Genomic DNA, 21,072 nt, shown 5'->3' with positions numbered 1-21,072 from the left:
TAATAAAGAGGTATTAAATATTTCATGCTGCCTTGTTTTGGACAGTTATTGACCCTAGCACGATAATTACTTCTTAAAATATCAATGTGAAATATCATCACTGTCAACTACTATTGGATAGAGGACTATCATACATTGTTATTAATTAAACAAGTATAACACATTACCTGAAATTCTTCATCAGTAACAACAGGTCCTTGCCACATTGTTTGTCCTCCTTCTAAATTACCACTAGGCATTGTCTGTGATGTTAGGTTAATTAATAGCATGGCAGCCTAACATAAAAGTCAGAGGAAATATAGAGATGGTAAATAAAAATACTATAGAAGAAGAGGAAATACAGAGATGGGAAATAAAAATCAATGCTGAATTTATATAATATACATTTTTTATGAAACAATAAATTGTTAAAGAATAATGCTACTTGTGCTAGTACAAAATCTGAACTAATAACTTACCTGTTGGCGAACAATACTACATTCTGATTGGTTCAATAAAATAGTGAAAGCAGCTCCCCAGATACCCCCTGGTATATGTTTACAATTTGATGTCATCATAATGCGACCCGCTTCTGTTGACGTCAGTGACATGGCTATACCCAATCCTGCCGCTCTCACCTAAACAAACAAAAAATATATAACAATAAATATTATCTCCAGCTTTTGGTTCATTGTGGATAAATCGCTTGTTAAGCATGTAGCCCTGTCAGCAACAAAAGATGAGATATACTTGGCGAACAGAAGTGATGTGTCTGTTTTAAATCTGATTAATCCAAGTCTGGAGGTTATAGTTCCTCCACAATCCATTGTTTTTATAGATAAGCAACATCTTGATTGTTACATTTTTCAAGTAGGTATGTGTGTGGTATGAGGTTGTGTGTGAGGAGTGTGTGTGAATGCAAATAAGTATGTACATGAAACATTTTTTTTTATTTTTGGGCAATTCAAGTTTTACACAAATTTCAATAGCCTAAAGTAAGCTATCCAAAGGAGTACATGTTAATTTTACAAATTTATTGTCGATGCCAACATATTTTAGATATAGGAATTGCTACAACTGATTTAAATCAAATTCAAATTTCCTAATAATATAGTTTAAAGAAATGTGAAAGACATAAATGAAGATTATAAAAGTTGTCTAACCTCTGGATCCCGATATGCCCATAATGTCAACATCCAATTTAACCCTGGTTCACCTACAGCATCTGCACCTTGACGTGAATATAACCAATTCTTCTGCCAATCCTATTTCATTAAAACTAATATTATTAAACGTAACAAAAGACTAGAAGATAGAACAGAATAAAAACAATGTATGGAAAAAATGGTCTTGAATTTGAACATTTTCCCTCTGAATTTACAAAATATAGAAATTAAATAAACCAATAAATTTGAATTAATTTTACAAAACAAGAACCTTAAGTTGACTTACATCTTTTTCAGATATTTTAGGCATCTCAAAGGCTAGGTGACGAAGACAAAGAGTTGCTGCTTTAGTAACTCCCTTTCCCATGTAAGACATGAGGGTTCCTCCTCGACCAATATGGAAAGCCGATACCACCTAGATAAGCATAATTAACAGGCTGTTACATTCTAATGCATTATATTAATCAATTATACACAAGTAACATATATTCTATATCATGAAATGAAATGGGGTTTAACGTCCTACTGTTCTGCTCCTAAACTGGGCTAATGAGGGCATACGCCATACAGTGTGCTATGAGGGAAATTTTGCCCGGGCAGCGGCGCTACAGCCTACTCTTATATCAAATTCCAACTGCCAAGGGATCTTTTACGTGCACGCCAATATGTACACGGGACCTCAGTTTTTCGTCCCATCTGAACGACTAGACAGCTGTCCTCGCCAGGCCCTCCGTCCTGCATTACTGACAAGGGGAAACCACGCCAGAAAATCTGGATGAACTTTCTCGGCCAATGCAGCGATTGAACACACGACCTCCAGGCTAGTGAGCCAGCGTCTTACCCACTTAGCCACGTGATCCTACCTACCTCTAAAAGACAGTTTAATACTTGAGCTGTTAGATTATGTGGATCTAAACTTGAACATTCTTCACTCCAGCCTGGTCTAAAATATACAAACATGTACTTATTGATTACAAAATATCTAAAGCCGCTCATTGCAATTTGAGGGATTTTGAATCCCTAGAAAACTACAATACAGTGAAAATTGAAGATCAGTAAAGAAATGTTTCAATTCCTTTCAGTATTTATAAAGATATAATGAATTGAAAATTGGTTGACATTCAGTACAGCATACTCTGCAGATGATATTAACAAGCCAGCATCACCTATAATAAGTGTTGGGTAAAAGGTTTTGATTGGCCTCCTTCTAATCCGATTGAATCCTAGTGGGGAGATCATCTATCACTGATATTTTGGTTTTCTTTTCCTAATTAAAAGTCAAATAATCAATTAGTATGGATTCAACCATGAAAAATTTTATATTGTGAAAAAAATGTATGATCGTCACCTGCGACTTTAACAAGATAAAGAAACATACTTGCCTTGCTGTGACATGCATAAGAGAAGTTAGTGTTCCTTCTAAAGATGCTAGATTGTAAAAATGAGGTGCATCAGTGACATTGAGTCTTTGAAATAATTCCTTTACTAAATCACCTCGCATCTGATGTAGACTCAATCTGAAATAAATTTACATACAAGTAACATGATTCAGAATCAGAACATGATGTTAATCAACATTCAAAATGGTTATCACAATTACAAGATTTTATAAAATCTTGAGAGAGAGAGAGAGAGAGAGAGAGAGAGAGAGAGAGAGAGAGAGAGTGAAATGGAGTTTAATATCCACTTAGGATAAACTAGGTCATTTTAGGACTAACATACAGTTCAATTCTGTTTCACTAATTTGCTTCCGAGTAGGGGGTCATTAGCAATAGGAGGAAACTGGAGGACCCAGAGAAAACTCATGAGGTTAGGCAGGTGACCTTATTCCTTGTCATGTACAAGTGTGGGATTGAAAACACACTACTTGATGACTCAATGACAGACCTTATGATCTGAAGCTCACACATTAGACAAATCTGCTACAAACCTCCCCATAAAATCTTGAAAAAAATCTACAGGTAGTTAGTAGATTATATTTTATTTCACTTCCCTAAACAATATTCTATTCAAAATCATCTACATTTCATTTTGAATACTAACCTTCTAGTGAGTTGATATGGAAGTTTACTATTAAATACTGAGATGAACCGAAGTAAAGTTTTATCTAATAATCTGAAAACAAAACATCATTCACATACTAGATAAGATATTATTTTCTATTCAATGCAATATTTCATCCATAAACCTAAAAATGAACTGATTTCACAGTTATCTATTGAATTTCTTACATATTACTTCTTTTATTACTTATACTAGATATTCTTTTACTATATTCTTTTATTAATTATTCAATATTCTTTTATTAATTACTTTATATTCTTTTTTTTTATTAATTACTATATTATATTCTTTTATTAATTACTATATAATATTCCTTTTTAATTTTATATTCTTTTATTAATTACTATATATATTCTTTTTTTTTTATTAATTACCATATATTCTTTTATTAATTACTATATATTCTTTTATTAATCACTAGATATTCTTTTATTAATTACTAGATATTCTTTATGGTCATTATTGGTTGTTTCCCTAACGATAGTATTATTAAATCATTTACCGTCTCATTTGCACTACTTGTTCTTCTATATTTGACGAATCACTGGCTGAAGACCTACTCAGTAAACCAATGAGAGGACCTGATGCTTGATATAATCTTTCTCCAATCCATTGTAAAATGTTATCTGGTATATGATTGGTTAGTTTTAATAGAAAGGTGATGAAATCCAAGATTTTAAACAATAATTCTTCATCAGCTGCAGATGATGGGGTCACTTCTAGAAATCTACAACAGAAATGAAGAATATTTTACAACCAGTTAAAAACTTTATTTACATTTAAAAAGCTTAAAAATATTCTAGGTTCCTGGAAGAGAATTTAGAAATGAAAGTGAAAAATATTATTAAAGATTTTTTAATCAAGATTCTAAAATTGAACCAATGCTGTCATCTATAAGTTAAATAATCAATTATCATTTAATATCTATTGAGGTTTTATTAATATACTGACTTGTATTATTCAATATCTATTGATGTATATACACAGGTTTTATAAATATATTGACTATGACCCGGCGCTGCACGGGTTGTTCCTATAACTCCGAAAACCAGAACCGGTAGGCCAATGCCACCTAGCCCATGTTACTTCCCGGTCCGAGCCACCCAAATACACCAAATTTCAGCCTCGGGACAGCCCTAGTGTAGCCGCCAACTCTGAACAGACAGATAGACAAATAACAGTCACAAACATTAGTATAGATAAATATTTTGGTATAAACAAGTTTTATCAATATATTGACTTTCATTATATAATATCTATTAGGGTATACACAGATTTTTTTCAATACACTGACTTTATTTTTTAATATCTAGTGGAGGATACACAGATTTTATCAATAAATCAATACTAAGTTAAATATAAGATTTATAACAAGGGTGTGGCACTAGGCTAATTATTGAACAAAATAAAAAATCTATAATGACAGCTGTTACATTTTTACACTTGACTATTTCTTATTCTTTTTCTTTGACACAAGCCTTCATAGCTCAGTGGCTAGAGCACTGGTCTTGTAAACCAGGGGTCGGGAGTTCGATCCTCCCTGAAGGCTATCTCCTTTTTCACAAATAAATTTAGTTTAAAGAACAGTATTAGATTGGTTCAAACAATTTGCTTTGAATTCACAAGCCTCCATAGCTCAGTGGCTAGAGCACTGGTCTTGTAAACCAGGGGTCGGGAGTTCAATCCTCCCTGGGGGCTTCAGTTAAGTTTTAAAGCCACTGAATGCAAGATGGGATAAATATAGGTAGTTTTCCAGATTATATGCATTGCAAATATCATCAAATTCATCTTGACAAACATCGAGTCCTCACTTTGTTTCTATTGACAAATACAGGGGCTTAAATATTCACACTATTCCTGATGGACCTTTAATTCAAATAAAACTGACAAAAAAAAAAAATCCATTTTTCTTTTTCTTTTCTTTAGTTTTTGACTGTAATAACTATTTTAATATTAAAAACAAAAACAATATACAGAAATGAATGGATAAACTGTCTTACTCTTAAGCATATCTTTGATAAAACTTTAAAAATAGAGTTGTTTTTTAAAGATACACTATGTAAGATTTAGATAAAGAGCTGACCATTGCTACATTAGCTCAAAAATAGATAATGTAAAATGGAAATATTGAAAATTTCATTCAAATTACTTCATTCTGAGCCAAGTTAACGCTGTTTGTAGTTTTGACAAGATGTGTGCATTGTAGTAACCGGGGCTCTGGTATATTCGAGACTTAGTCTTGTTTTCCCATTTTTAAATTAAATCTTTAAATGGAGAACCATTCTAATCTAATTACAATCTTGAGTATCCGATGCCACCGAGAGTCGATTATAGTCTTGTTTTGTTAATAAATGTCTAATTTAGATAATATTTCAGGCTTAAAGAAAGACCTGCAGTAGGCAGATTTAGCTCTTGCATAATGTATGTTTAAGTATTAAATTTGCATATCATATACTTTGTATATATGAATATATGAATATGTTACAATGTACATAAGCATGTTGTATAGATTCTAGATCCATAACACCTGCTGACAGTAAGAACATTACTTCATATTCCTATATCACAAGCCTCCATAGCTCAGTGGCTAGAGCACTGGTCTTGTAAACCAGGGGTCGGGAGTTCAATCCTCCCTGGGGGCTTCGGAGAATTTTGAAAAATGCTTTTCATTACATTTGATTATGGTAAAATTACCTTGTTAAAACTGTCCACCATTCCATCTCATGTAAAATTTCCACAGAAGATGATCCATGACCTATTGTTATATAGGTTAACAGACGGTCCAGTGCCACAATAACAGCTCGGTGAGATGTCCCATTTGATATCGCAAACACACCATTCTGTAGTCGTGATTTAAGACATGATGTTTCTAGTATATAACGATCTACGCTGGTCAGTTTTAGTGTTGATGAAAATCTAAAATAAAGAGTTTTTAATATATAATCCTTATAAGACATATAGAAGTAGATTTCACAAATTAAAGACACTTATCGAAACGTCGCATGTTAATAAATTCAGAAGTAGTATATCCATATGTAAAAAAGTGTATCGAATTACTTCTTGGTTTAAAAATAAAGTCAATAACTTACTCTTGGGAAGCATCTGTCTGTTTTTTGTCAAGTTTAATCAAATCTAAAAGTTGTTCCATTCCATCATTCCAAGACAGATTCCATGAAATTCTTAACATTTCCATAGCCTCACCAGATGTCAATGGGTCAGGGTCAGGTGTAATGGTCACAGCATGAGGACTAATATCATGATGACAAGAAGGTTTAAATGGCAGTTTATATCTAAAATTAAAATAAATAATTTCAATTTAAAGTGAGAAGACAAGTACATAGCTTACAGTTTTTTTTATCTGTGTTTTAAAATGATATAAAATATATTCTTATATGGCCATTGACAACAATAGTATGAACTAACATATATATACGTTAGTCTGTAATATAGAGACAATTATGTACTGCCTGTAAATCAATTTGTTTGTATTCAGCTAAATTTTAATTATATAACACAAGAATACGTATGGTAGTAATGAAAGTAAATTCCTATAAACAGCATGTATAAACCCTGAAATGTGATGTTTCTGAGATGTCATTTAGTAAAGTGATCCTTGACAAAATACAAAAAAAAACCCCGGCCAATCTAAAATAAAACTTATTTGACTAGAATCAATAGTTCGACAATCCAGAATTAACATCAAAGGCATTCTAATCATATTTTTAAAAACAATGAATTGCTCTATTTTTGTGTTTTAAGAGAACAAATTAATATTAGCAGAAATAATTTTAATAATGAAATACCTTTTAGCAACTACAGCAGGCAAGGTGAAGGTTGTTCCTGATTTAGAATTACCGACATCAAACTTTGAAGTCTCATCAAATAATAATAAGGTTAAAATATGGCTGATGTCATAATGGGTTTTATCATCATTCATATACAGAAGAGCAACTAGAAATATATTAAATTGAGTAATCATTTAGATAATAAAGAAACAAAATTATTATGAAAAAGAATAATTATGCAACATTATTGAGACTTAACATTAGTTTGTATCATTATGACTGACAATTTATAATAAAGATGTTTGCAATAACCTGGGTTTTTCTAATACTTTCATTTATTTTCCATAATTATTATCAGAATTTTTTTTAAAATTTGAAATATAATAAATTTGCTTTTATTCATATAAAGTAGTGATGCACATAGTTAAATGAATAAAAAACTACCTCAGAATGGCTCAGAGTAAAGAGGTAAATTAAATTAATATAATACTACCTCAGGGTAAAGAGATAAATTAAATGAATAAAATACTACCACAGAGTAAAAAGGTAAATTAAATGAATACAGTACTACCTCGGAGTAAAGAGGTAAATCAAAAGAATAAAATACTACCTTGGAGTAAAGAGATAAATTAAATGAATAAAATACTACTTCAGAGTAAAGAGTTAAATTGAATGAATAAAATAATACTTTGGAGTAAAGTGTAAATTAAATGAGTATTAAACTACCTCAAAGTAAAGTATAAATCAAATAAAGTATAAAGTATAAATTAAATGAAAATAATAGTACCTCGGAGTAAAGTGTAGTATATCTGTGGATCATGAGCTAGATTATGACGTAGATTATAATCATGATGTAGTATATAACGTAGTATAGAAATACAGGCAGGTAAATAATTAGGTACTCCAGTCTATAAATATGCAAATAACAATCATTATTACATCTTTCACAGCAAACTGAAACTTATAGTAGAAATATGAATTTCATTTGTTCATCTTTTCCCTCATAAAATCCTCTGGAGAGGAGATTTTCTATATCTTGGGGATATACTTGTAAATTGAATTCATGGAATCATATCTTATATTCATAAAAGTAAAAAGAAAACAGTACCACAAATACCTGAGCATCAGTAGTTTTATAAACACCCTTTCTTAATATATCTAATATAACTTCTAAACCACCAGTTTCACGGAATGCTGTATGAAGATTTGTATCTGTAAATCAAACACAGCTTGTTATTATCTAACTGATCCACAAAATGATTTGTTTCGAAAGCCTTGGCATAAGGCACCTGTCACAGACTTTGTACCTTATTGGATGGGCACAAAATATGAAATATGACCGGTGCCTTATATGTCCTGGCTGGTATACGTTGTGTGATAATTTATACTTGACAAAGTCGGTAACAGGTGCCTTATGTCCAGGATTGTTCTTCTATTTTTCTGTTGTTTATTCCATTTTATCTTGGCTTAATGACATTACTTTATATAAGGCTGTTCTATAATGCCCAGGTCGTGATTGGTTGACTCCAGAACAACCTACCAATCAAAATTGAGATACAGAAAATTCTGTGATATCTTAAGAAATATTTACACTATATATATACAGCCATTAGAAATGCTTTCTGATCAAGGTCAAATGTACTATTATACTGTCATAGCCGACGTTTACAGAGTGACAAGTTGAATAACCTATTTATTTATTTATTTATTTATTTATTCTTCAAGTAAAGGTTACAACATGACAATAAATTAATTTATTATAATAAGAACTAGTGTCGCATTGCACGACTGGGAAAGTGACAACAATAAATACAGATATGTATATGAAAATAAGAACTATGTGCTACATTGTAAAGTGTGATGCCAAATGAGACAAGCATAGAGAAATATGATAGGTATGGTGTCATGAAAAGACCTTTACTTAGGATAGCCCATAAAGCCTGATGTATATAACCATAGGCGTACAGGGAAATTTTTGACTGGGGGGGCAATGGTGGTTGGTGCGCAAAAAAATGTAGTTAGCTTCTTAGTATGTTACATAATAATAATAAATTTGCTGTTAAATTGGACACATTCAAGAACACAATATCTTTTTTTATACAACTTTTACAAAATACAATTGTGTGCCCAAATTTTCCCAGCATTTGGTGCCCAAAATGAGGGGGCGGACGCCCCCCCAGCTCGTACGCCTATGTATATAACATCCGTTGCTTATTTTAATGGGGTCCAAAGTTGCCAAGGTCGCGTCAGGTCATCATTGGGAGGCAAAATTTAATAAACATGCAATTTGTATCACAAATAATAAAATATATTTATGTCTGCATGTTATACATCAATTAATTTTATTAATAGTAGATTATCAAGCTTGTAGTATCACAGATTAACATTGTATTAACAATAAATACTTCTTGGCTGCAGCTTTAAAGCTGTGAAGTGAATCTAAAGACTTAATATCATTCGGTAAATCGTTCCAGACACTTATGGCGGTATAATAAAATGATGTGAGCTGATCTCTACCCGAGCATTTTGGAACCGCAAAATTGAATAAACTACCTAAACGAAAATACAGTCTAATTTCAATCACATTGCGCAAAATCTTGCATCAAACTTTTAACAATATATCTATAAATGAAAATGTGGATAAAAAATGTAAACAGTCAAATGTATTTTATGTACAAGAAAACAAAAAAATATCAAAGGTCAAATACAAACCATGTAACATAATAGCTAATTGTTCAGCAGCAGATTTCTTTACTGTAGGATCAACTGATGAACCATTAAATATATCATAGACTTGTTTTAAACTATCCATCTAGAAAAGCAATCAGATTTACTGTTTTGTAAGGGCTATACTATATACTGGAAAACACTGGAAAACAAGTGGAAAACACGAGAAAACTACTGGAAAACACCATGTTATACTGAATACTGGAAAACACTAAATACCAGAAAAAAACCTAAATAGGTAACCCGGAGCCTGGTCCTCTGGAAAACACCGGAAAAACCTAACCCTAACTCTAGTCTTCTGGAAAACACCAGAAAAACCTAACCTAACCCCCCGCACACAGAGAACCGGGCTCCGGGTTACCTATTTAGGGTGTTTTCTGGTGTATTTTCCGGTGTTTTCCGGTATTCAGTATAACATGGTGTTTTCTGGTAGTTTTCCGGTGTTTTCCGGTATATAGTATTGCTGGTTTTGTAATGATCAATCTCTATACCCTTTATTTATAAACAGTATAGATGAGTATTAAATTCTAGCTTGTCATTAATAAATAATCTAACAAGCAGATTTCTGAACATTTTTCCAATAAGCGTAGGATTAGTTACAGATATAAGCTTATAACACTGAATGGCTACATATGCTACAGATTTATATACAAAAACATTCACTAACCTGAAAGACAGAACGACCAATATCCTCTTCCACATTACGTACATTCTTGACAATCAACGTATCACATAAATTATTAACATCCAGATCAGAGAATACTGGTATCTTTTTATCACTTTCTTCTTCATTCGCTAAAAACCATGAAATTCTCTCCAGGACTCTGGTACGTACTCTGAAATTATCAACACAAAGACAAAACAATGGAGAGGATTCTCTCATTTAGACTACAACCATCAGGAAGAATTATTTCAACAATTTCCATTTCTTACAAACAGGCCATACATGAAATACACACTGATGAAGCCCTCCTAAAGAAATTTAGGCATGTATGTCATTATCTGTTCTTATTTAAAGCAACTAATATCAATGTACCCAACAATGAAACTTACTGTAGATCATGAGAAAAGAGAAGTCGAAGACATCCTCGCAATTTATCTTGTAAAGATATTAATTCTGTACTTGATTTAGGATCTAACATTGACCATATCTTCTGACCAAGCTTAGTGGACATATCACAATAAGACTGAAAAATAGACATATTATCTTACTAATACCTCATAAAATCATTTAACACAACACCAGTTTATGAATGCTGTAAAACAAGAAATTATTATACGCAACAAATTAATGTATTATATACAAGCTCTGACTTGTATTTTCAATATGTGATTATTGTTCTGTTTCATAAAGCACAAGTAAGACTTACGAACAAGTGTTTGTAACTTTACACACACTTCATGAAATACGCCCAAGCAAAGAAATAAACAAACTAAATCCAGGATTAATTCATAATGTCAACAATTTGAATACATATCCTAAGGGTAGAATTATATATTTTTTATTGACTTGTATGAAAGGAATAATGATGTTTATAAAGCCTGTATTAATGTTTACCTGTATTACAGGAAATGATCTATATAAAGCCTGTATTAATGTCGGCCACATATCTTCTATCATCAAATATCTACTGTTTAATACATGATGTATTAGTTCAGTACACACCACAGATATCTAAAACCAGTAAAAGTAATCTCATCAAGCATGTTTCAAAACCAGAAAATTTATGAGATAAAGACATGTGAATTACATTTTCATCAATGATGTAACCAAACTTGATTTAAATTAAAATTCATTATTGAAACAATATTTATATTAAGACTACTTTTAAAACAAATTTCAGGACCTTACCTCTTTTTCTGAATCATTTAGACCAAATACAACCAGCTCATACAAGATATCTGAATCTAGAAGAAAACAAGCTTGTAAACAGGAACGTGATCGAGGGTCAGCAGCTTCTTTTACATTCAACACTGCCTAAAATTATAATCAACATTATTATTATACATCTAATATTATCTCTTTCATGTAAAACAAACTTAAACATGCATTATACAAGAGCTAAATCTGCCTATTGCAGGTCTTTTAGGCCTGAAATGTTATCTAAATTATCAATTAGACATCAATTAACTTATCCAGACCATAAACAACTCTTGATGCCATCGCTAGCTTGCGATATTTACTGGATTATGATCCCATTTGCTGCTCAACTTTCATTCATGATTTAATCATGAAATAGATAATCGAGACTACGTTTTTTATCATACCGACTTAATGATGATCAAGACTAGTGGATCAATTTGACTGAAATTTTCAGTAAATTGCCTTTACTTTATCTAGTTTTTAACTATTATAGTGAGAACTGCCAGCTCTTTATCTACTCTCCCATACTGTATCTTTAATTAAAAATGTCAAATAAATAAAAAGAATGATTGAATTTCTAAATTTCCATCTGCCTTCCGTTACTAGTGCCTCAGCCATTTTCCTTAAATGTTTTTCAAAATTCATCTCTTGGAATACTTGACCCATGTATATGATGTAGACTTGGGACAAAACAGAAGATCATATGAAATAAAAAATTATAATAAGAACTAACATTTCTATAGATACCAGATTTGAAAGAGAGTTATTAAGTTTATGAGCTTAAAAACACTTTATTTCTTAGGTTCAAACCATCTGGCTTATGTTTTTTAAGATCCTAATATTTGTATGTAACACTGACATATTATAGAAATATATTAAGTAAGATTACCTGTATGTGATGTAGTATTGCCTTATATGTAAATTGTCGAACATTATTTAATGGATGAGATAAAAATCTTAGTATCAATTTCCTTGCTGAGGATAAAATATTTTTATCTGGTAGTAAACGACTTCCTCTGTAATAAAATAAAACAATAAAATAAAAATAGTCTTATGGGAGATAGACAACTGCCCCATGAAGACAATTGCACCACCATAACTCCAATTTAATTTTAAAACTAAAATATTCTGTGCAATATAAAAGTATATAGAACTGGTAGTTATCAACCACATAATTGTCTATTTTAATAATTTCATGGGATATAGTCGTACTCTCAGACATGTAACTAACATCCTAGCCATATTGCTTTTTTATCTTTTAAAAATCATATCAGAAATTGAATGTAAACTTACACATGATTGGCTACAAATTTGATGAACTCAGTAATCATTGGTAAATACTGGTGATATGGCATGCTGGGTAAGGCATCTGTTGCCATGGTTATAATATCTTCTGGTAAATGACCCTTGAATTAAAGTTCAATGAATTTAGTTTTAAATCTGACACACTTCTATCATGCTTGAAACTTTATCAAAATTATAATAACAATAACAATTTAGGTGTTTTTGTGTTCCAGAGGAGAAAATATGTAAGGCTCAATTTCTTCAATATATGCTCTAGATTTACAGAACTGGATAAGAAAGTATGGGCGTACTATGAACAAGGAACTAAGTGTGACGTCATCACAGCCATCTTGGAATTGTGTTGTAACGAAATATCAAATATCAAAATCTGTCAATCCATGCACAATTGTCAAAGGAACAAGCATGGCAAGTTTCACATTGATTGTACTTAAATTGGCAGAGCTTTACGCTTATGTCGCCCTCAAGAACAACAAGATGAGTAGGGCTGAAGTTCCAGTTCCTCATCCAAAAATAATAAGCAGATACTTTATTCTTACCCCATTTTTAACAGCCTGTGCAAATTGACAGGTTTTCTTCATAGCTTGACAAATTCTAGATGCAGAGTAATATTTGTGATGAGACTGTGTATCTAGTTCTTGTAGATATGGTAATAAAGTAGTTCTAATATAACCATAACTACCAGCAAGACTTTCATCAAATACAACTCTACATATAGAAACAATCAATCGTTCCGGTACAATACTAACACACTGAAAAAAAACAACCAATAGTTTTAAAAGAAATAAAATGAAATTTAACGTCCTACTTTTCTGCACCGACTGGGCCAATGAAGACAAGCATATGCCATGAAGTGTGCCATGAGTGAAATTTTGTCCAAACAGTCAAGGATTCTTTAACATGCGTGCCAATGTGTACATGAGACCTCGTTTTTTGCAACATCAGAGGGACTAGATGTGGTTTCTTGCCAGGCCCTCTATTCTGCACCACTGACAAGGGGGAACCACGTCGGAGAAACAAAGGGGGCAAACCTGAGACCCCACGGTTAGCGAATCAGAACTCAAGAAGGCATTGCAGCTTTCGTATTTGAAAAGAGTACAAAAGACTATAAAGATGTCTACCTTATTCCGTGGTATCAGTATAATTATTTTAACAAAGAGATGACAAACACCGATGTATATCAATCTATGACGAGTAATATCTGCTTCGTTAGATCGAGATTCTTGATGACCGTGAAATTCCAATAATGTAGAAATATTAACCAGACAATCCTGTAGTTTATCCATCTGAAATTAGAGAGAATATATAACTACACATATAATATATAGACAGGTCTATCAGAAAGCAAAATGGACGAATAAAATTTTGGTTCGTGCTTAATGGATCGATAGTTTATATACACATAAAAGCTACATTTTTTTATTTAAATTTTATTTTTAAGACAGTGTTGGACCAGTTGCCATGAGTAAATACTTACAGTATCACGGGTCATTTCACTGCTGTCGGACCAAATATCACCCATAATTTCTGTAAATATAGCGACTACTTGATGTAAGAGATTGAAAATCTTTACAGCCGTTGTTTCATCTTTGGTTTGTAATAATGGCAGTGATTTTAACATGGTATTCAAACAGAATTGTGGGATATATATTTGATGATGTTGTAATGATGAACAATCGTTAAAATCTGTTTCTTCTCTAGATCTTTCACCGTCCAGCACTAAACTTGATGCCCTGAATAAAAGATGGATTATACAAACATAGTTTAGGAAAAGAAATTATATAAATAGAGAGAGCGAGAGAAACAGGGTCTTATATCCACTAGATACTAACATATACAGTGGACTCTGTCACATCCGACATCGTACAGGATCGTTACAATGATTCGGATCACACAGCGTTTCGGAATACCGAGCTTTCTCCAAAACCGGAAATACTGTAACTTCGAAAATCGGAAGTATTTTTATATTGTAGCTTCGAATCACCAGAATGCTATTCCCTTTATAAATGATAAACTTTTCTGTACTTTCAAAATTTTATTATATTAAATAATTAACAATAACAATGCATGCGTACAATATATTCATAAAATCGTTTACATGTAATATCAATGCATGCGTACAATATATTTATAAATATCAATGCATGTACTCGTTTAAAGTAGTTTGCTTAAGATTACCGGAAGCATATCGTAAGGTGGAGTCCTGGGCAACATCTTCTAACAAATGAATTGTTGCGATCATCTTTTCGTCCTTAATCTGTGCGAAGTGTTTAATGTCGTTGAGCATGCGTAGGAATTTTGAATAGGTCAAGTCTGTCGTTAATGTATATGCTTCATCGTCCCCGTCTTCAGTCAGTTGTCCACTCTGTTACGTGTTCATTTATAATCTGTCGTTCTATGTCCAGTTTTTCAAGCCAATCAAAGTAAACGGCACCTGTCATCCAAGCTTTGCGACTGGCCGACCAATTGACTGGCAGGTTGATCTTGTCCACTCCCTTAAAACATCTCGGGTTAACTGCTTTACCGATCAAAGTAATCAACACAGATCGGCTCTTGCGAGTTTTAATCTCACCGATAATTGATTGGTGATTACTTGTTAATTTTTTCTGGCTTCACACCCATTGTGTTTTAATCTCACCGATAATTGGATGCCTCAAACCCACCGTTTGAAGTACGGATTATACGGTGTCGATTCAATGGAAATTATGTGACGGGACGGCTGATTGATTTCGGAATCCGGAACATACAGAATTCGGATTTACCAGCGATTTTTTGGCTGAAGTAATAAGGAAATAAATCGGGACATGAAAATCATACCGGATGTCACAGCAATCCGGAGTGATCAGAGATCGGATGTGACAGAGTCCACTGTAGTTACATTTTAATTTCAATAATTCGCTTGCACTCAGGGGTCTTTAGTTTTGGGAGGAAACCGGAGGACCCAGAGAAAACCCATTAGGTTGGACAGATGACCCTACTCCTTGTCACTTACAAGCGGATAATCAAAACCACCTCACTTGACCCAATGACAGACCTTGTGATCTAACAAGCACACGTTAAACCATTCGATCACCGAACCCACCAATTATATAAATAAAATGTAAAATCAGTAAAAAAAAATATTTGGGTTGATCAGACAATCCTACCTAAAAAACCCACAGACAAAATAGAAATTGTGCTTGAACAAATGTGTCTGACAATTTGATTGATTGGTGGCTAATTTTCGGAAACTTGTGTAATTTACACCAATCCAAGCTTGTGTTCTCTTCATCACAATTTGAAGTAATGGTACTAAACTTCCTAGAACTAAGTCAAGATAATAAAATAATTTTGTACCTGCTAGAAGATGTGTCTCCATCTCTACCATCACCACGATGGCGTGTATCATTCCACCCAAGAACTGATGGTCTAGAATCTGTTGAGTTTCCTGATTGGTTGGATCCTTCTCCAATAGAATATGAAGTTGGTGATGCAGAGGAAAAATCTGGGAAAGAAAACAAAGATCACATAATTTGGGTTGCTCCTCATATGCATAAACATAGATCAAATTTGATAGATCAAATTTGTTAATGTCCTAAAGCGTGGTTTATAAAGAACCATCCCAGACAACACGCCATATTTGGCACAGACACAGCCCATATCTGGCAACATCTGGCAAAATGATTGGGCCGGATATGGCATATCTGAGCCAGACATGGCCCAATCAGAGCCAATCTGGCCCACATTCGCTAACACACGCCCTAAATGTCCTAAAGCGCGGTTTATAAAGAAACATACGTAGGAAAGACGTTGTTGTTTGTATTTTAGAGGAGAGCCGGAACAAGCTCCCCTTAATGAACAAATTGAAAAAATCATTCCCCTAAAAAAGCTCTCCCAGTTTCAATAAGAAGAGTGATTTAGAAATTAAGGAGAGTGATTAGTTGCGTGTATGGGAAATGGTTCTGATGATCAACAACTACATGTAAAGGGGTCATTCCAGGTTTCATATTGAGGTGCACGGCAGGTGCTCGAGAGCGATCGCTCACATTAAAAAAAATGACTGGTGGGATTTTACACCCTATTACATCTCTAAATAAGATTAAATATGGTATTATGTCAAAATTGTTAGAAATATGGCTGCATCGAACCATGAACAGAGAAGGAAATGAAATGAAATGGGGTTAATATTCTACTTTTCTGCACAATTCAGGCTAAGGAAGATAGGCATATGCTATGAATTTCAACTGTCATGGGTTCTTTTACATCACACGGAAACAGAAGTTTCTCTGATAATATTGGAATTGAACCTGAAACTCCTAGCCAGCTCCTTTAGTCCTTACTCACTGAGCCACAGTGGCTTCCTTTCATGAAAACAAATAAAATGAATATAAGAAATACAAATCAGAAAATAACCTTGATTAGGTGTGTATAAAGCTGGATCTTGATAAAAATGAATTCTTGAACGTAAACAGCGAGTAAGATCGGTTAATGTGTCTGCTGACTGCGCTGATAAATCATAATTCTTCTCTTTAGAAGGTAAAAGAAGTGACCATAAACTCTGAAAATAGAAATATACATCTAAATGACAGAAAACAAAGGGAAATAACTAAGCAGCCTATAATCATCTCAGAAAAACAGGTAGCTAATTACAACCTAACAAAATAGAAGTATCAGATTGATGGACTGATAGTGACAGACATATAGGGATGAAGATAATATGCATTAAAATCTAAGACTATAAAACCTACTTTTGTAATTTGAGGTCTCTGTAAGAAGATCTCTGATGGAAAATCTTGGAAGACTACATCACCTAAAAATTCACAAGCACTAACAAGCATTTTAGGGTCTCGACTTTGTAGTGATCTGAAAAACAAACATTCAGAGTAATAAAGAAAGAACTTCTCAAGCTCGATAATTAGGATTAATAGGAAGCCAAATTTTTCAAGTCAATGATGCTTAGTCTGGACAGATGGAAATAACTTCAATTCTAAAATTATTATTTTTTAAGTTTTGTTGTACTAACCTGTTGGTAGATTCTAGAACATGGCGATCTGTAGGGGTCAAAGCTAACCATGGAAAAGCTGTGAGACGGAATCCGAATGGGGGAGCTGGTAAATGAAAGAAAATTTCAACAATATAATTATACAAAAGTTGAATAAATGTGAACAATATATACACAAAAGTTGAATAAATGTGAACAATATATACACAAAAATTGAATAAATGTAAACAATGAATACATGTAAACAACATACAATTATACAAAAATTGAATACATGTAATGAATAAATACATGTAGACAATTTATACAAAAGTTAAATACATATAAAAAAAAAATATAAAAAAGTTGAATACATGTAAAACAGTTTAATCAAATGATACACATGTATGATAAACAAACAGACCATAAATATATATAAACCTGAAAATGATAGAACTTACGATTTGATGTAGTTGATGGTTCTGTTGTTTCAGTAAAATATCTTGGTACTGGATCTTCTAGTATGTCAATCTTATCAGTGTTAACCATGCTAGAACCTTTAAAACAAAACTTGTCATTTTAATACAGTTAAAACCTAATTCTGATGAAATATAAAATTATCTCTCATATCAATCATTAACAGACAACTGAGGTTTATTTCTCAGTCAGTAGATACCGGTATACATGCCAGTAATTCTCGGCATGTTCCATGTTATAAATAACTTCTGATAATGTCACACAAACAAACTAAACTTTCTGACACAGTATACAATCCTAGTGATATCATGAGATGATACCAGAACTGGAGATTGTTTTGTGTTTTGATTGTGGGTAAAGAGAAAGATGTGTCAAATCTCATTAACAAATAAATATGTATGTGCATATATACCGGTCTACAATAAGAACAATACTACTTATTGTCAAGTCAGACAGATTAACTTCAGGACCAGTTTGACTCACTGGTACATGTATCCCGACTCACATATAGAAATATTTGCATTTGAATTTAAAAGTTTTGAAATAAAAGAATAATATATTAACCTTGTGTTGTTGTTGTACTTGTGAGAGTAGAGTGATGACTTTTACAACTATCATCTCCAGATTGATTTGACTGCTGTGTTACTAAAATATATAAAAAAAACAGCAAGATCGTAGAAGAATGTAATCATTTATTTTCGTACTTTCTTCAATTCACAAATTACAAGAACACTAATCAGCAATGAAAACTTATTTTAATTACATTTACTATGTAGGTAAAAAGAAAATCAATTCTTATTTCTGATGTGTTCATTTATCAAGTACGTTGTTACATTAATAATATTAATCTAATTTCTAGATTTTCATATAAAGAATCGAAATCAGAGATTAGATGTGTAATGATATCAAACCTTTTTTGCATAATCGTTACAAAAATCATAAGATTATTGGAATGGTCATTTTCTTTATATTGGAATGACATTTTCTTTATATTGGAATAAATTTATCGGTAAATAGAAGTTTTAATTTAATAAGTTATAAAAAATTAGAAAAAAAGATAGAATGATTAGACTTTCTATTTACTGTTATGTTCTGTAACTGGTCTATGATATATACATTCTGGTGCATGTTGATCTACCGATGCTGTGGGCAATCTAAGTGTGTTTTCTAGTATCTGATCTATGATTGGTTGAAGATTTAGAGCTGCATTAATACGCAGATTGGAAAGAAACTCAACTCCACCTACATCTTGGATTATTTCAGCGGCAGATGTATGCTACATTAATAATAAAATATATTTTAATTTGAGTATAAAATAAATAATAACACACAGAACTGAGTATTCATACTTCTATTACTCTACCATAATAAAATAATCATTCATACCTGTGAAAGAGTCTTAAGAAAGTTTAAGACTTGTTCCTGTTGAGGAGCTTTAGAGAAATTGAACCATTCTAGTAAACGAATAAACAGATGTCGTTCATGAATCAGATCAGCCTCACAAATAAGTTTGTGGTTCAATTTAGATAAAATATTATCTAATGCTCGAACTCGTATCTCTTCTAAGTTATGACCTAGAAATAAAAAGAGGTAGGTTATAGGCTACTTAGGACGGCTATGAATCAATTGTCATTGTTTTTAAATAATAGGAGAAACTAGTTGTTCTAACTGAATTATAAATTGAAACACCAGATCGAATAAAATTAAAACTAATGAATTGTTTTTTCACAAATTAAAGTACCGTAAGAGTCATGTCTGTTGTCGTTGACACAATAAATCTTGAAATCTACTTCTGAGCTTTTTTTTAAACTGAATTAGAAATGGACTTGGGGGAATGGGATGGCCTGTCACAGCGTTAGTTGGTGTGGGTTCGTTCCCACACTTGTACGTAGAAAGGAGTAGGGTTTTCTCCGGGTACTAGCAGTACGACTGACCCCTACATACTAACATAGACTAGTGCATGCAAGTAAATTTATTTATTATTAAAATAAAATTAAATTGTGCCAAGTTCGTCCTGAAATGAATCGACCTAGTGTCCATTGAGTGGACGTTAAAACCCATTTCTCTTTCTCTTTCACTCTAAAGGGATGCTGTGAGCATGCCTCAGTGCGTGGAGTACTAGCGCTGTATAAATGTACATTTTACTATTATCTAAGTTCTAACTAAATTAAAAAAAAAAACATACAAAAACCCGAACATTGTAATTACCAAGTTTCCTGAAAAGACCCTGGAAATCTACATCCTGTCTCAATGTCTTTGTCGCCATTTTCAGATAAGTTCAGGAAATTCACATGGTACTATTATTCTGAATGTCAGTCATCATCCATCACTCTTTGAAATGTCAAACTGCACTTGATGTTGTCCAAACTTGTTTCAAAATATCCGCCATTACTGTTTATGTTCATAAATTGGTCAAAGGGAGATAACCACATTGTAGATTTTCTCTCATCGTTATTAACCAGTTCATTGGTATTGCAGAAATATTACAAACTAGGCCTATTATTTTCAGAAAAATTATTTATTTGATCTATTATACGAAATGTAGTTTTGAATCAAAAATCTAGATCGCTCCTTTCCTATCGTTGTCTCTTCTTATAAAGGCTATTTAAAGAGACAATTAACAGAGATACATTGACGTGGAGCTGCTGTGGCTCAGTGAGTATGACTTTGATCCACTAACCTGGAGGTCCTATGTTCAATCCAGGTGTGGGCCGATAAAGTTCATCTGTATTTTCTGGCGTGGTTCCC

The 21,072-nt window shown here is 32.5% G+C and overlaps 2 protein-coding genes and 3 non-coding genes across 5 annotated transcripts in view; 3 read left to right on the top strand and 2 right to left on the bottom strand.

The window, feature by feature from the left end:
• LOC126814200 (rotatin) overlaps nt 1-18,401 on the bottom strand; it is a 31,366-nt gene extending 12,965 nt beyond the window's left edge. The window contains exons 1-28 of the mRNA XM_050539199.2: nt 18,309-18,401; nt 17,890-17,974; nt 17,615-17,729; nt 17,280-17,424; nt 16,224-16,371; nt 14,365-14,620; nt 14,009-14,173; nt 13,427-13,639; nt 12,879-12,991; nt 12,475-12,601; nt 11,574-11,699; nt 11,280-11,396; nt 10,775-10,908; nt 10,389-10,557; nt 9,707-9,806; nt 8,112-8,206; nt 7,782-7,902; nt 7,013-7,160; nt 6,299-6,499; nt 5,904-6,125; nt 3,712-3,936; nt 3,189-3,260; nt 2,528-2,662; nt 2,013-2,088; nt 1,432-1,560; nt 1,143-1,244; nt 459-617; nt 168-275 (exon numbers count right to left, since the gene is read on the bottom strand). Of these exons, the coding sequence (XP_050395156.2) occupies nt 168-275; nt 459-617; nt 1,143-1,244; nt 1,432-1,560; nt 2,013-2,088; nt 2,528-2,662; nt 3,189-3,260; nt 3,712-3,936; nt 5,904-6,125; nt 6,299-6,499; nt 7,013-7,160; nt 7,782-7,902; nt 8,112-8,206; nt 9,707-9,806; nt 10,389-10,557; nt 10,775-10,908; nt 11,280-11,396; nt 11,574-11,699; nt 12,475-12,601; nt 12,879-12,991; nt 13,427-13,639; nt 14,009-14,173; nt 14,365-14,620; nt 16,224-16,371; nt 17,280-17,424; nt 17,615-17,729; nt 17,890-17,974; nt 18,309-18,396 (3,894 nt within the window). The 5' untranslated portion in view covers nt 18,397-18,401. The remainder of the gene's footprint in view (nt 1-167; nt 276-458; nt 618-1,142; nt 1,245-1,431; nt 1,561-2,012; nt 2,089-2,527; nt 2,663-3,188; nt 3,261-3,711; nt 3,937-5,903; nt 6,126-6,298; nt 6,500-7,012; nt 7,161-7,781; nt 7,903-8,111; nt 8,207-9,706; nt 9,807-10,388; nt 10,558-10,774; nt 10,909-11,279; nt 11,397-11,573; nt 11,700-12,474; nt 12,602-12,878; nt 12,992-13,426; nt 13,640-14,008; nt 14,174-14,364; nt 14,621-16,223; nt 16,372-17,279; nt 17,425-17,614; nt 17,730-17,889; nt 17,975-18,308) is intronic.
• Trnat-ugu (transfer RNA threonine (anticodon UGU)) lies at nt 4,686-4,758 on the top strand. The gene has a single exon. It is a non-coding gene; the product is annotated as a tRNA-Thr (tRNA).
• On the top strand, nt 4,835-4,907 carry Trnat-ugu (transfer RNA threonine (anticodon UGU)). The gene has a single exon. It is a non-coding gene; the product is annotated as a tRNA-Thr (tRNA).
• Trnat-ugu (transfer RNA threonine (anticodon UGU)) lies at nt 5,779-5,851 on the top strand. The gene has a single exon. It is a non-coding gene; the product is annotated as a tRNA-Thr (tRNA).
• A 482-nt stretch (nt 18,402-18,883) lies between the features above and the next one.
• LOC130012118 (rotatin-like) lies at nt 18,884-20,675 on the bottom strand. Its single transcript, XM_056099313.1, has 4 exons — nt 20,533-20,675; nt 19,711-19,898; nt 19,408-19,600; nt 18,884-18,969 (listed from the first exon to the last, which is right to left on the bottom strand). Exons 1-4 carry the CDS (start codon nt 20,588-20,590, stop codon nt 18,884-18,886), a joined length of 525 nt encoding a protein of 174 aa, XP_055955288.1. The 5' UTR covers nt 20,591-20,675.
• Nucleotides 20,676-21,072: the final 397 nt, after the last annotated feature.

The sequence above is a fragment of the Patella vulgata genome, chromosome 3, assembly GCF_932274485.2.
Source record: "Patella vulgata chromosome 3, xgPatVulg1.2, whole genome shotgun sequence".
NCBI lineage: Eukaryota > Metazoa > Mollusca > Gastropoda > Patellidae > Patella > Patella vulgata.
Note: the sequence above shows the minus strand (reverse complement) of the source record. Positions and strands in the feature narration are given on the sequence as shown.

Bases quoted from the DNA above. Each gene is read 5' to 3' on its own strand.
- LOC130012118 (XM_056099313.1), bottom strand. From the start codon at position 20,590: ATGGCGACAAAGACATTGAGACAGGATGTAGATTTCCAGGGTCTTTTC. The intron at 19,601-19,710 runs GTATGAATGATT...TTATTAATGTAG, and splicing joins TTCTTAAGACTCTTTCACAG to CATACATCTGCCGCTGAAAT. The intron at 18,970-19,407 runs GTAAATAGAAAG...TATATATTTTAG, and splicing joins ACCAGTTACAGAACATAACA to TAACACAGCAGTCAAATCAA.